Source organism: Squalius cephalus, assembly GCF_949319135.1.
Source record: "Squalius cephalus genome assembly, chromosome: 5".
NCBI lineage: Eukaryota > Metazoa > Chordata > Actinopteri > Cypriniformes > Leuciscidae > Squalius > Squalius cephalus.
Window position 1 is genome coordinate 12535988 of NC_137126.1, and position 12206 is coordinate 12548193.

The following is a 12206-nucleotide window of genomic DNA, read 5'->3' on the forward strand; positions in this document are numbered from 1 at the left end:
CACACACCGGCGGCGTCTGTCCGCGGCGCCCAGCAACGGCTCAGGACCGTGTTCAAAACCCTGCCGCGCCACACAGCGCCATTTACATAGTTTTATATTAAATTTACATTTATGTGTCTCAAATCGTAGTTAATGTATATACGGACTTAACCCCGTGCTGCAATATACATTTAGTTTTATATTTATTTACAGAAATCAGAAAATTGCTGATGCTAACGGATTTTCAGGTGACAGTTGTCCTAGACGTGGCGCTGCGCGGCGCTGAGCTGCGCGTCCGGTGTGCGGCCGGCTTAAGTTTTGTGTGCATTTTTATTATGCTAATTCATTTCCTGAATCCTGATTCTGATTTGGTGACACATGTTCCAAGGGTGTTGACTAAATGATTAGTTCTTTTTAAAAATATTGTATATATTTTTACACTTTCCTAAAAGTTGAATGTGATCCACTGGATCAGAATCAGTTTTGTTTTATCGTAGTATAAATCACATGAAGTACTGTAAATGTTTAGTTCTCACACAGAGATTGTGGTAGAATGACTGGAACACAAATAGTTTTTTCATTTTGTGACTGACTTGACAGCTGTAATAATCTTGCTGCTAATCATTAATCATGACTTACTTTTGAGTAGTTGGAATGAGGTAGCACTCAAGCTGAATGTTTAAAACATAACATCAGAAACAGTCTTTTTGTCTTGTTTGCTGATGCCTTTAAGTGTCCTAGAATATTAGGACAATAAGACACTATTCAGTGGGACACAGAATAATGGTCACCATTTGCCTTAATTGTGCTCTACTGAAAGTGTATGAACTTGTGTATGATGCTTTAGAGAAACTAATGTAACTAATTATCTGCATTAAATTACTGAAGAGCCTTTAAATATATAGGTACATAATTGGTCTGTAACATATGATAGTATATAATTTGAAAATAAATAATTTTTAAAAGAGTGACTATTCTATTTTTATAAACATGACAATAACACTCCAACATGTCCTTGTCTTTTAAGTACGAAATACACCACTGATAATACACAAAACATGTTTTCACATTTAATTCACACTTAAAAATGTCTGAATGTCATTGTATTAATCAAACCATGAAAAGTGATATCAGCATGGAAATAATGCTAAATTTCTTTTTTTTTATGGTTAATCAACTGGACCCATGGTCATTTTAAACAGATTTATGAAGATGTTACACTTAAGCCACAATACATGCTGTTTTCATTTTGATCACTATACCTATTGGTTTATAATTCAAAACCTAACTTTTTTGTGAAAGGTTTTGATTGTGCTATTTTTCTTTAAAATAAATGTCACAAGGTCTGACATTTTTGGTCAAAAGAAAAAAAAAGGATCATTGTATAAAGAGTGTTTTCACTCTTTCAGAATGATAAGAAAGTTGATGAATGTGTGGAAGTGTCTAACATTTCAAAGTTAAGGAAAAACCAGAGTTAAGTTGATGAATGTGTGGAAGTGTCTTAAATTTCAGAGTTAAGGAAAAACCTGAGTTTCAACACAGTTCCAGTAAAGTTGTTAAAATTTAGTTTTGTGGTCAAGTTATAGAGATGTTTGAATCAGCATACAAAAGACAATGATGACTGCAAACCTTTGATAATATTAAGAAAACTCAACAAAGAAATGCAGCTGAATGAATCAGCATAAATTTGCATTGAGTAATAAATGCTGGTTATCAACTTGAAAAGGATTCAGAAACGCACTGTATTTCTTATTAAGAATTGCATTTATTTTTACTTTTTAATAATTCAAGATTGTCAATTTATTTGCACAGCCTCATCTATAAATTAGACAAATGCTAAACCTTGCACTACAAGGAAAATATTTCATAAGTTTTAACTCATTCAGTCATTGTAAATGCATAATTTTTAAAATCTTCTGGAAAAAAGTCTTTTGTAATGGAATTTAGACTTTCTTGTGATTAAACATATGTATGAAGAATCTACCCGAACACTCCAGGGTCAAGTAGACAGAAGGACTGCAGAACACCCTGGAAGTCCTGTAGTGTCCACGGTGTAGCTGCCACATTTCCAACGGCACTGGTGCTGAGGGGACTGGGACGGAAGATTTTGAATCAAACCTCACGATATTTGTATTAAGATCCTGACTATATTTCATCTATGAACACCATGTGAATAAATTATTAATAATCATTTTTAATTTAAGACATGCAAGTAATCCTCCAGTGTATGGGGAAAATTTAAGAGTGGAGTGACTTTAACCTGTATGTTTAATTAACTCACTTGATGCAAACAGGATCGTTGAATGTCACTAAGATGTCAGTAGTGTACTGTGGCAAGCGGAACAAGCACAGGTGAATGTTCACAGTGTTCTTGGCCTGTGAAAAAATGTAATTCAAGCTGATAAAAGGCACAAATCTTAACATAAAAGAAATTACAGTCAGTGTAGCATTAGCAGTCATACAGTTGCTTAACTAAGGTTTTGCAATTCTAAGTCATGTCTAAAACTAAGGTTTCTCAGAACCCTAAGCTGCGTCCCAATTCACATACTATGATCTGTCCTATTAGTATTCAAAATTACAATTAGTGTGTCCCAAATTGTAGTATGTTGAAATGAGTATTCCAAAGATACCAGGATCTACTATGCATCTGGTAGACCTGGTCTACTTTTTCCGGTTAGAATCCGAAGTGCAGATCCATGCACTCTTAACGGCTAACGGTAGTGTTGGGTCCGAGTCCACCTATGTCGAGTCCGAGTCAAGTCCAAGTACTTACCAATCGAGTCCGAGTCCAAGTCCAAGCCCGAGTCCAAATGGGCCCGAGTCGGACTTGAGTCCAAGTCCGAGTCGAGTCCGGCCGAGTCCACAAAGATTTCAATGATTTAAAATTGACCTTTCACAAAGACCCGCCCCTCTTAGTTACTGTTGCTACGTCCGACAAGCCATTCCGCTCTCACTCCACACATCATGTTCTCACACAGTGAAAAATTTATTGCAGAGCAAAGAGGATACTGACAATGCGCCAACAGACAAGACAGAGCAGGTTCCTTTTGGTATAAAATAAAGTCTCAGCTTTAAAATTGAGTAATTTTTGTGAAATTCAAACAATAAATACCATTTTGTGGTGCTTTACTGTATAGCGCTAGTTCAAGCAGCATGTGAACTGATCATCTATTTTAGTTATAGCACGATTTAAACATGAATGAACATTAGAAATGCAAAAAGATGTCAATACACACCTTTTGGTTTTCGTTTGGTTTGTTTGTCAGACAAAAATTGTGGATATCTGCATTATGATTGGTCACATTATTCAGAATCTGCAAGGTAATGCTCAAGAATGCAACACGATGCATTAAGAGCCAGGGGTAAACGTTTGAGCAAGAAGATGGTTATGTGTACATTTTTCTTATTTTCTTTTACATGTTAATATCGTATTTAGCCTTTGAAGGGCAGTATTAAATTAATTAATTAATTTTTAAACAAAATAAGAACAATTTACACGCCCTGGCTCTGAATGGATGTTTCCTTCTTGAGCATCACTGAATGTTTGCAGTGTTTGTATTACCGGTAGTTGTGTATGAGTCCCAGTGTGAAAATATGGATCTCAAAATCATACAATCAGTGCTAGTAAAGAGTCAAATATGCAGAAGATGCTGGAAAAGCAAAGAATGTGCAGGAGCTGGAGGATTTTTCTGAAGACCATTGGGCAGTTTAACTGTTCGGGACAAAAAAGGCAAGGGACTCCATGAACAACAATTACAAAAAAACACAAAAAACAACAACAACAACAAAAAAAACAGTTGTGGATCATTCATGTAATGACACACAGTATAAAAAAAATCAAGCTTATGTAGTTTGTCTTGTATTTTGTGTTTGTATTTTGTCTTGTGGACTAGTCTATACTTAAACATCTGTAATGTGAAAAAGCTTTTTCAGGGCAGTATAAAAAGAAAAACCTTTTTATGATCCTTATTATTAAAAAATAAATAAAAATTAAAGCTGCAAGCAGCGATGAAAGGGCCCTCGCACCCGTGCCATCAACACTCGGTGGCTTTAGGAAGACAGAGCATGGTTGGGAAATGTACATTTAAGGAGGTATATATAGTAAGAGTATGTCAAAGTCAGTTACAAAATGTTTTGTATAATGGTAATAATAGCATGCTTCATGACTCAGCTAAGTGTTGCTAGCATGTTTAGTCTGTTTCTAGCATGCTTAGTACACAATAATTATGTGGTTAGTACTGCATTACTGTGTTAACCATGTCAGTTTCTGTTGCCAGTAGGCATTTTTTTATATGTTATTAGGAGTCAAGAACAGTGTTAAACGTCACTTCCTGTTGCCAGCAGGTGGCGCTATGACTATAACTAAATATGAGCATGGACATGTGTTCAAGAGATAACTCTTATCAAACGTGTGAAGTTTGGGGTAGATTGTACATTGCCTTCTTGAGTAACAACAAAGTCCTGTTTCATTGAATTAGCATGCTTTAGCACTTAGCTAAGTATTGCTAGCATGTTTTAATATGTTTCTAGCATGTTTAGAACTCAATGGCATTTTTAACATGTTGCTAGAACGGCATCAACGTGTTAAACATGTCACTTCCTGTTGCCAGTAGGTGGTGCTATTACTATAACTGAATTTGAGCATAGACATGTGTTCAGGCCATGATTCTTATTAAACATGTGAAGTTTGGGGCAGATTGGACATTCCATGCCTGTGTTACAGCAAATTCCTATTTAATTGCAGTAATAGCATGCTTTAGCACTTAGCTAAGTGTTTGCTAGCATGTTTCTAGTATGTTGCTAACCTGTTTAGCACTTGCTGGCTCTTTTATATATGTTATTAGGAGACCACAACAGTGTTAAACATGTCACTTCCTGTTGACAGCAGGTGGCGCTATTACTATAACTGAACATTCTCATGTAGATGTGTTCAGGCCATGACTCTTATCAAACATGTGAAGTTTGGGGCAGATTGGACATTCCATGCCTGTGTTACAGCAAATTCCTATTTAATTGCAGCAATAGCATGCTTTAGCACTTAGCTAAGTGTTTGCTAGCATGTTTTAGCATGTTTCTAGTACGTTGTTAGCATGTTTAACACTTGCTGGCACTTTTTAGGGCCCGAGCACCGATGGTGAGAGGACCCTATTGTTTTTGCTCCGTTTATTATTATTCTTCTTCTCCAAAGTGAATCGCTTTTTAGAGGGCCTAAACATGCTCGAAAACTCATGAAACTTTGCACACGCTTCAGAAGTGGTGAAAATTTACGTGTGATATGGTTTTCAGAATTGTGGGGGGCAAATTCGGTAAATTATTGCCCCCACATTTTGCCCCGGCTCCTGGTTTCACGTACAGGTATGAAATTTGGTACATACATGTAATGACCCAATACCTACAGAAAAGTCTCTTGGAGCATAGCCCTAAACACAACAGGAAGTGAGCTATTTTGAACTTCCTCCTGGATTTTGGGCATTTTTCGTAATTTCCTGATGTTGTACTTTAACGAACTCCTCCTACAGATTTGATCTGATACTCTTCAAATTTGGTGAGTGTAATCTTAAGGCCTTTGTGACGTTAAATTGCGAAGATCTAGAGTTTTCGTCGAAGGGTGTGCCCTCGGCGGCCTGACAAACATCTATCTATAAATTACAGGAACGTCTGTCTGTCTGTCTGTCTGTGTGTGTGTGTGTCTGTTCCTCGCATATCTCTCGAACCGTTAGTCCGATTGATTTCAAACTCGACAGGTGTCTTGCCACGGGCACGAGTAAGTGCAGTGCCAAGTTTGACATTGTTTGGATGAGAAATGCAAAAGATATCGTTAAATATATCATTTTTAGAAGGTTGTGGTTTAAAAATAAACATTCTGACATTAGAGAGTTGTATCGGTCAAAGAAGCCCCAAGAAGGCTGTGGTTTAAAAATAAACATTCTGACATAAACACTCAGTCAGCTACACTGTTTACTTCTGAATATTATAGTTTGGTTCCCGAACGTGATAAATCCATCTATCTATAAATTACAGAAACGTCCGTCTGTCTGTCTGTGTGTTATTCGCATATCTCTCGAATGTGAGATAACCACTAAATGTGTGAAAACCACTATTTTCTGTTTCAAACTTTCACATAGCATCTTTAGGTTATAACAACATTGAAAATCAAAATCTGGATTTGAATTTTTTAAGATTTATTATAAAAACGGATTATTTTTTCCCAAAAATGCAATAAATTCATGACTTTTTTTTTTTTTTTTAAATGCTATTAATCCATTGAATCAATATAAAGTTATTTTTGATCATATTGCCATCGCAAGAAATATCTCCTGAACTTTTTTGACGGCGATCAGCTCACAAAAACTGATTTTGCACGGGCACTTTGCACTGCTCCCTGAATCGAGGTGCTTATTCATTTGTGGATGTAAACTGAATCTGTAAGTCAGCTATGCTGTTAGTGTTTACTTCTGAATATTATATTTCATTCTGGTGCGCTTAACGTTGTCGCTACTGTGTAATAGTAGCCTATGCTATTCACCAACTAAACATATCCTATTCAATGCGTTCACAGTCTCTTTCACGGGCATCATTTGTAGTTGCCTATTCACAAACTGTTTGCTCAAGCATAGCGTTTTCTCGGAGTTCACTGTGTGCTTTTTACCATGCACAAATAAAAATGTCACTGAACTTTTGCTGTGTAATTGTAACAATAAGCACACACCAAACCAACAATTACTAAAAACACACACAAAAACTGATTTTGCACGGGCATTTTTTGCACTAGTTCACCCAATTTCGGCCTTTTGGTGATATATGCATGATCAGATAAGTTCAATATTAATGTTGCTTGCAGTTCTGATGTTGCTAGGCAACCACAGACAGCCTGCAGTAACTCAGGCATACAATTTTCAATCTGCCACAAACTTCACATGTTTGATAAGAGTCCTGTCCTGAACACATGCCAATGCTCATTATGATTATAGCAATAGCACCACCTGCTGGTAGCAGGAAGTGTGGCAAATACAAAACGTGCTCGAAAAATCATGAAACTTTGCACACGCTTCAGAAGTGGTGACAATTTACGTGTGATGTGGTTTTAAAAATTGGGTGGGGCAAAATGGCTTACTTATTGCCCCTACATTTTGCCCCGGCTCGACGTTTCACGTACAGGTATGAAATTTGGTACACACATGTAAAGACCCAATACCTACAAAAAAGTCTCTTGGAGCATAGCCCTAAACACAACAGGAAGTCAGTTATTTTGAACTTCCTGTCAGATTTTGGGCAGTTTTTGCCATTTCCTGATGTTGTACTTTAACAAACTCCTACAGTTTTGATCTGATCCTCTTCAAATTTGGTGAGTGTAATCTTAAGGCCTTTCCTAAAGGTGCCGGGTGGCGGTGGCAGGGGTGCGAGGGCCCTTTTCATCGCTGCTTGCAGCTTTAATTTTTATATGTTTTTATATGTCCACAACAGTGTTTAACATGTCACTTCCTGTTGCCAGCAGGTGGCACTATGACTGTAACTGAATATGAGCATGGTCATGTGTTCAGGACAGAACGTTTATTAAAAGTGTGAAGTTTGGCGCAGATTGGACATTGCCTTCTTGAGTAACAACAACATCCTGTTTCATTGAATTAGCATGCTTTAGCACTTAGCTAAGTATTGCTAGCATGTTTTAACCCTTAATCGCTGTTAAAAAAGGACAACACTTAAGCTGTTTGGGGTCAAAATGACCCCAGACTTTTAAAGAGCGATTACATAAGGAAATATAAATTTTTATATGGAAAACTATATATCATTTTTTTTATTTACTTCTCAACTATACATTTATGCTGTGTTTTTGTGGAAATTTTGAAGTTTTTTAACTATTTACTGCACAATTACATAACTAGGCCATAAATTGTCTCATGAAAAAAGATATTTTAAAGAAAAAATCACTTAAATGATGATCTTAATTAAATCTAAATAGTTTTTGGACATTGCTCTATGTGTTAGGGATAGAATACTGACATCTGCTGGTTTGTGGAAAAACTTTAGAAATTATAATTAAAGAAAGAAATTGCAATGACCACATATATCCAATAGAGGGCCATAGAGACTCATTCATTTTCACTTCATTTTTCTTGATGCTTAAACTTCTCCTCACAACTTTATGATATATATTTTGTGAATATTTATTTAAACATTTTGAAATACATACAAAATATGTAGTTTTGTCAGAGTTATAATTTGTTGTTGTTTTCTGATATATTTTGATATTTTGCAAATTATTATACATACATTTACAAGTCACCACTATGACATGACTGTAATGTGTGTGTGTGTGTGTGTGTGTGTGTGTGTGTGTGTGTGTGTGTGTGTGTGTGTGTGTGTGTGGGGCAAGCTTGTTCCATGTTGCATATGTGACATTTTTCAGATTTATGCCAGTTTAGTTGATTTTATTTGCCAATTTCTATAAAAATGCTCTCTGTTGCAGTGACATACGTGTGTGTTTGTGTGTGTTTGTGTGTGTGTGTATGAGATAGAAAGTTCATTCCACTTTGGGTTTATGCTCTAGGACCAGACCTTGATTTAAATGTAATTTTTTTTAGATTTATGCCAGTTTTGTTTATTTTATTTGCCAATTTCTGTAAAAATGCTCTCTGTTGCAGTCACATACATGTGTGTGTTTGTGTGCGTGTGTGTGTGTGTGTGTATGAGATAGAAAGTTCGTTCTACTTTTTATTTATGCTCTAGGACCAGACCTTGGTTTATTTGTAAAAATTTTCAGATTTATAATGGATTTACTTTTATTTTTTTGACAAACAAAATTAAAAAAAGTCATTTTTTTCATTTTCCCATTCATTTTCAATGTGGGGTCATTTTGACCCCAAACAGCTTAAATGGTAAATTTTTTTTTACACACCTTTAGAACAACCAAATCAAGCCCAGTTTTTTTGTGCATGTTTAGATAGATTATTTAGGAAAAGTCACAGAGTTTCATGCCCCTGCGATGAAGGTAACACTTTTAAAAAATGAAGGAAAAGTCCATTGGGGTCATTTTGACCCCAAACAGCGATTAAGGGTTAACATGTTTCTAGCATGTTTAGAAGTCAATGGCATTTTTAACATGTTGCTAGAATGGCATCAACGTGTTAAACATGACACTTCCTGTTACCAGTAGGTGGCGCTATTACTATAACTGAATATTCTCATGTAGATATGTTCAGGACAGAACACTTATCAAAAGTGTGAAGTTTGGGGCAGATTGGACATTCCATGCCTGAGTTACAGCAAATTCCTATTTAATTGCAATAATAGCATGCTTTAGCACTTAGCTAAGAGTTTGCTAGCATGTTTTAGCATGCTTCTAGTATGTTGTTAGCATGTTTAGCACTTGCTGGCACTTTTTTATATGTTATTAGGAGTCCATAACAGTGTTAAACATGTCACTTCCTGTTGCCAGCAGGTGGCGCTATGACTATAACTGAATATGAGCATGGTCATGTGTTCAGGACAGAACTCTTATCAAATGTGTGAAGTTTGGGGCAGATTGGACATTCCATGCCTGAGTTACAGCAACTTCCTGTTTCATGGCGAAACATCAAAATTTGTCAGGCCGCCGAGGACCCGCCCTTTGACGAAAACTCAAAATCTTCGCAATTTAACGTCGCAAAGGCCTTAAGATTACACTCACCAAATTTGAAGATGATCAGATTAAAACTGTAGGAGGAGTTCGTTAAAGTACGAGGCCTGAAAATGTCAAAAACTGCACAAAAATCTGGGAGGAAGTTCAAAATGGCTGACTTCCTGTTGTGTTTAGGGCTATGCTCCAAGAGACTTTTTTGTAGGTATTAGGTCATTACATGTATGTACCGAATTTCGTGCACGTACGTGGAACGTTCCGGGAGGCGCACTCCGTTGAACTTTTATAGGTGGCGCTATCAAGCCATTTTGCCCCGTCCAATTCTGAAACCTATATCAGATGTAAATTTTCGCCAGTTCTGACGCGTGTGCAAAGTTTTGTGAGTTTTCGAGCATGTTTAGGCCCTCAAAAATGCAATTAAATGCGGAGAAGAATAATAAATATAGCTGCGAGCAGCGATTACGGGCCCAAGCCGGTGGCACCGCAATCCTGGTGCCAGGGTGGCGGTGCCGGCGGCTTTGGCCCGTAATCGCTGCTCGCAGCTATATTTATATTTATATTAGTGGTGGGCCGTTATCGGCGTTAACGCGCTGCGTTAACGCGAGACTCTTATCGCGCGATAAAAAAAATATCGCCGTTAATCTATTCCCCAAATTGGGTTGGGAGATGATGACGCAATCTACCCGCGGCCGCGAGGTAAACCCGGCTGCAACGCATATTCGTCGTCATCTTAAGTAAACACGGCTGAAAGTGAAAGCTGCAACATCCATTATTTGGACTTGGTTCGGATTTAAGCCGTCCGACAAACAGCAGCAAACTATAGACAGAGTGTGTGGGGTAACGGTTCGGTAAGTTAACACACGACTAATCCGTTCTACCAACTCAAATTCAAAACGAAACATGATATCACTGAATACCAGCGCGCGCGTATTATTCTCATTCCAATATATCTTAGTGGTGTAACGTTAACACATAATCTCTGTCTATGCCCGATTTTAAGATTCGTTGTTGTGTTTCTTTTTAACTGAAAAGACATCAGTTAGACATTAAAGCTGCAAGCAGCGATGAAAGGGCCCTCGCACCCGTGCCATCAACACTCGGTGGCTTTAGGAAGACAGAGCATGGTTGGGAAATGTACATTTAAGGAGGTATATATAGTAAGAGTATGTCAAAGTCAGTTACAAAATGTTTTGTATAATGGTGATAATAGCATGCTTCATGACTCAGCTAAGTGTTGCTAGCATGTTTAGTCTGTTTCTAGCATGCTTAGTACACAATAATTATGTGGTTAGTACTGCATTACGGTGTTAACCATGTCAGTTTCTGTTGCCAGTAGGTGGCGTTATGGCTATAACTGAATATGAGCATGGATGTGTGTTCAGGACAGAACTCTTATCAAACGTGTGAAGTTTGGTGCAAATTGGACATTGCCTTCTTGAGTAACAACAAAGTCATGTTTCATTGAATTAACATTCTTTAGCACTTAGCTAAGCATTGTTAGCATGTTTTAACATGTTTCTAGCATGTTTAGAACTCAATGGCATTTTTAACATGTTGCTAGAACGGCATAAAAGTGTTAAACATGTCACTTCCTGTTGCCAGTAGGTGGCACTATTACTATAACTGAATTTGAGCATAGACATGTGTTCAGGCCATGATTCTTATCAAATGTGTGAAGTTTGGGGCAGATTGGACATTCCATGCCTGAATTACAGCAAATTCCTATTTAATTGCAATAATAGCATGCTTTAGCACTTAGCTAAGAGTTTGCTAGCATGTTTTAGCATGTTTCTAGTATGTTGTTAGCATGTTTAGCACTTGCTGGCACTTTTTTATATGTTATTAGGAGTCCATAACAGTGTTAAACATGTCACTTCCTGCTGCCAGCAGGTGGCGCTATGACTGTAAGCATGATCATGTGTTCAGGACAGAACGCTTATCAAAAGTGTGAAGTTTGGGGCAGATTGGACATTCCTTGCCTGAGTTACAGCAAATTCATATTTAATTGCAGTAATATCATTCTTTAGCACTTAGCTAAGTGTTTGCTAGTATGTTTTAGCAAGTCTCTAGTATGTTGGTAGGATGTTTAGCACCTACTTGCATTTTTTTATATGTTATTAGGAGTCAAGAACAGTGTTAAACGTCACTTCCTGTTGCCAGCAGGTGGCGCTATGACTATAACTAAATATGAGCATGGACATGTGTTCAAGAGATAACTCTTATCAAACGTGTGAAGTTTGGGGTAGATTGTACATTGCCTTCTTGAGTAACAACAAAGTCCTGTTTCATTGAATTAGCATGGTTTAGCACTTAGCTAAGTACTGCTAGCATGTTTTAACATGTTTCTAGCATGTATAGAACTCAATGGCATTTTTAACATGTTGCTAGAACGGCATCAAAGTGTTAAACATGTCACTTCCTGTTGCCAGTAGGTGGTGCTATTACTATAACTGAATTTGAGCATAGACATGTGTTCAGGCCATGATTCTTATCAAATGTGTGAAGTTTGGGGCAGATTGGACATTACATGCCTGAGTTACAGCAAATTCCTATTTAATTGCAGTAATAGCATGCTTTAGCACTTAGCGAAGTGTTTGCTAGCATGTTTCTA

General features: G+C 37.2%; 1 protein-coding gene across 3 annotated transcripts in view; it reads right to left on the minus strand.

The window, feature by feature from the left end:
- Positions 1-348: 348 nt before the first annotated feature.
- Positions 349-12206, minus strand: part of rangrf (RAN guanine nucleotide release factor) — a 58947-nt gene continuing 47089 nt past the window's right edge. For 2 of the 3 annotated variants that reach the window (XM_079870798.1, XM_079870796.1), the window contains 2 exons: positions 2261-2355; positions 349-2071 (listed from right to left, as the gene is read on the minus strand). In XM_079870798.1, the coding sequence (XP_079726924.1) occupies positions 1960-2071; positions 2261-2355 (207 nt within the window). In that variant the 3' untranslated portion in view covers positions 349-1959. The remainder of the gene's footprint in view (positions 2072-2260; positions 2356-12206) is intronic. The other variant, XM_079870797.1, reaches the window with a different exon arrangement.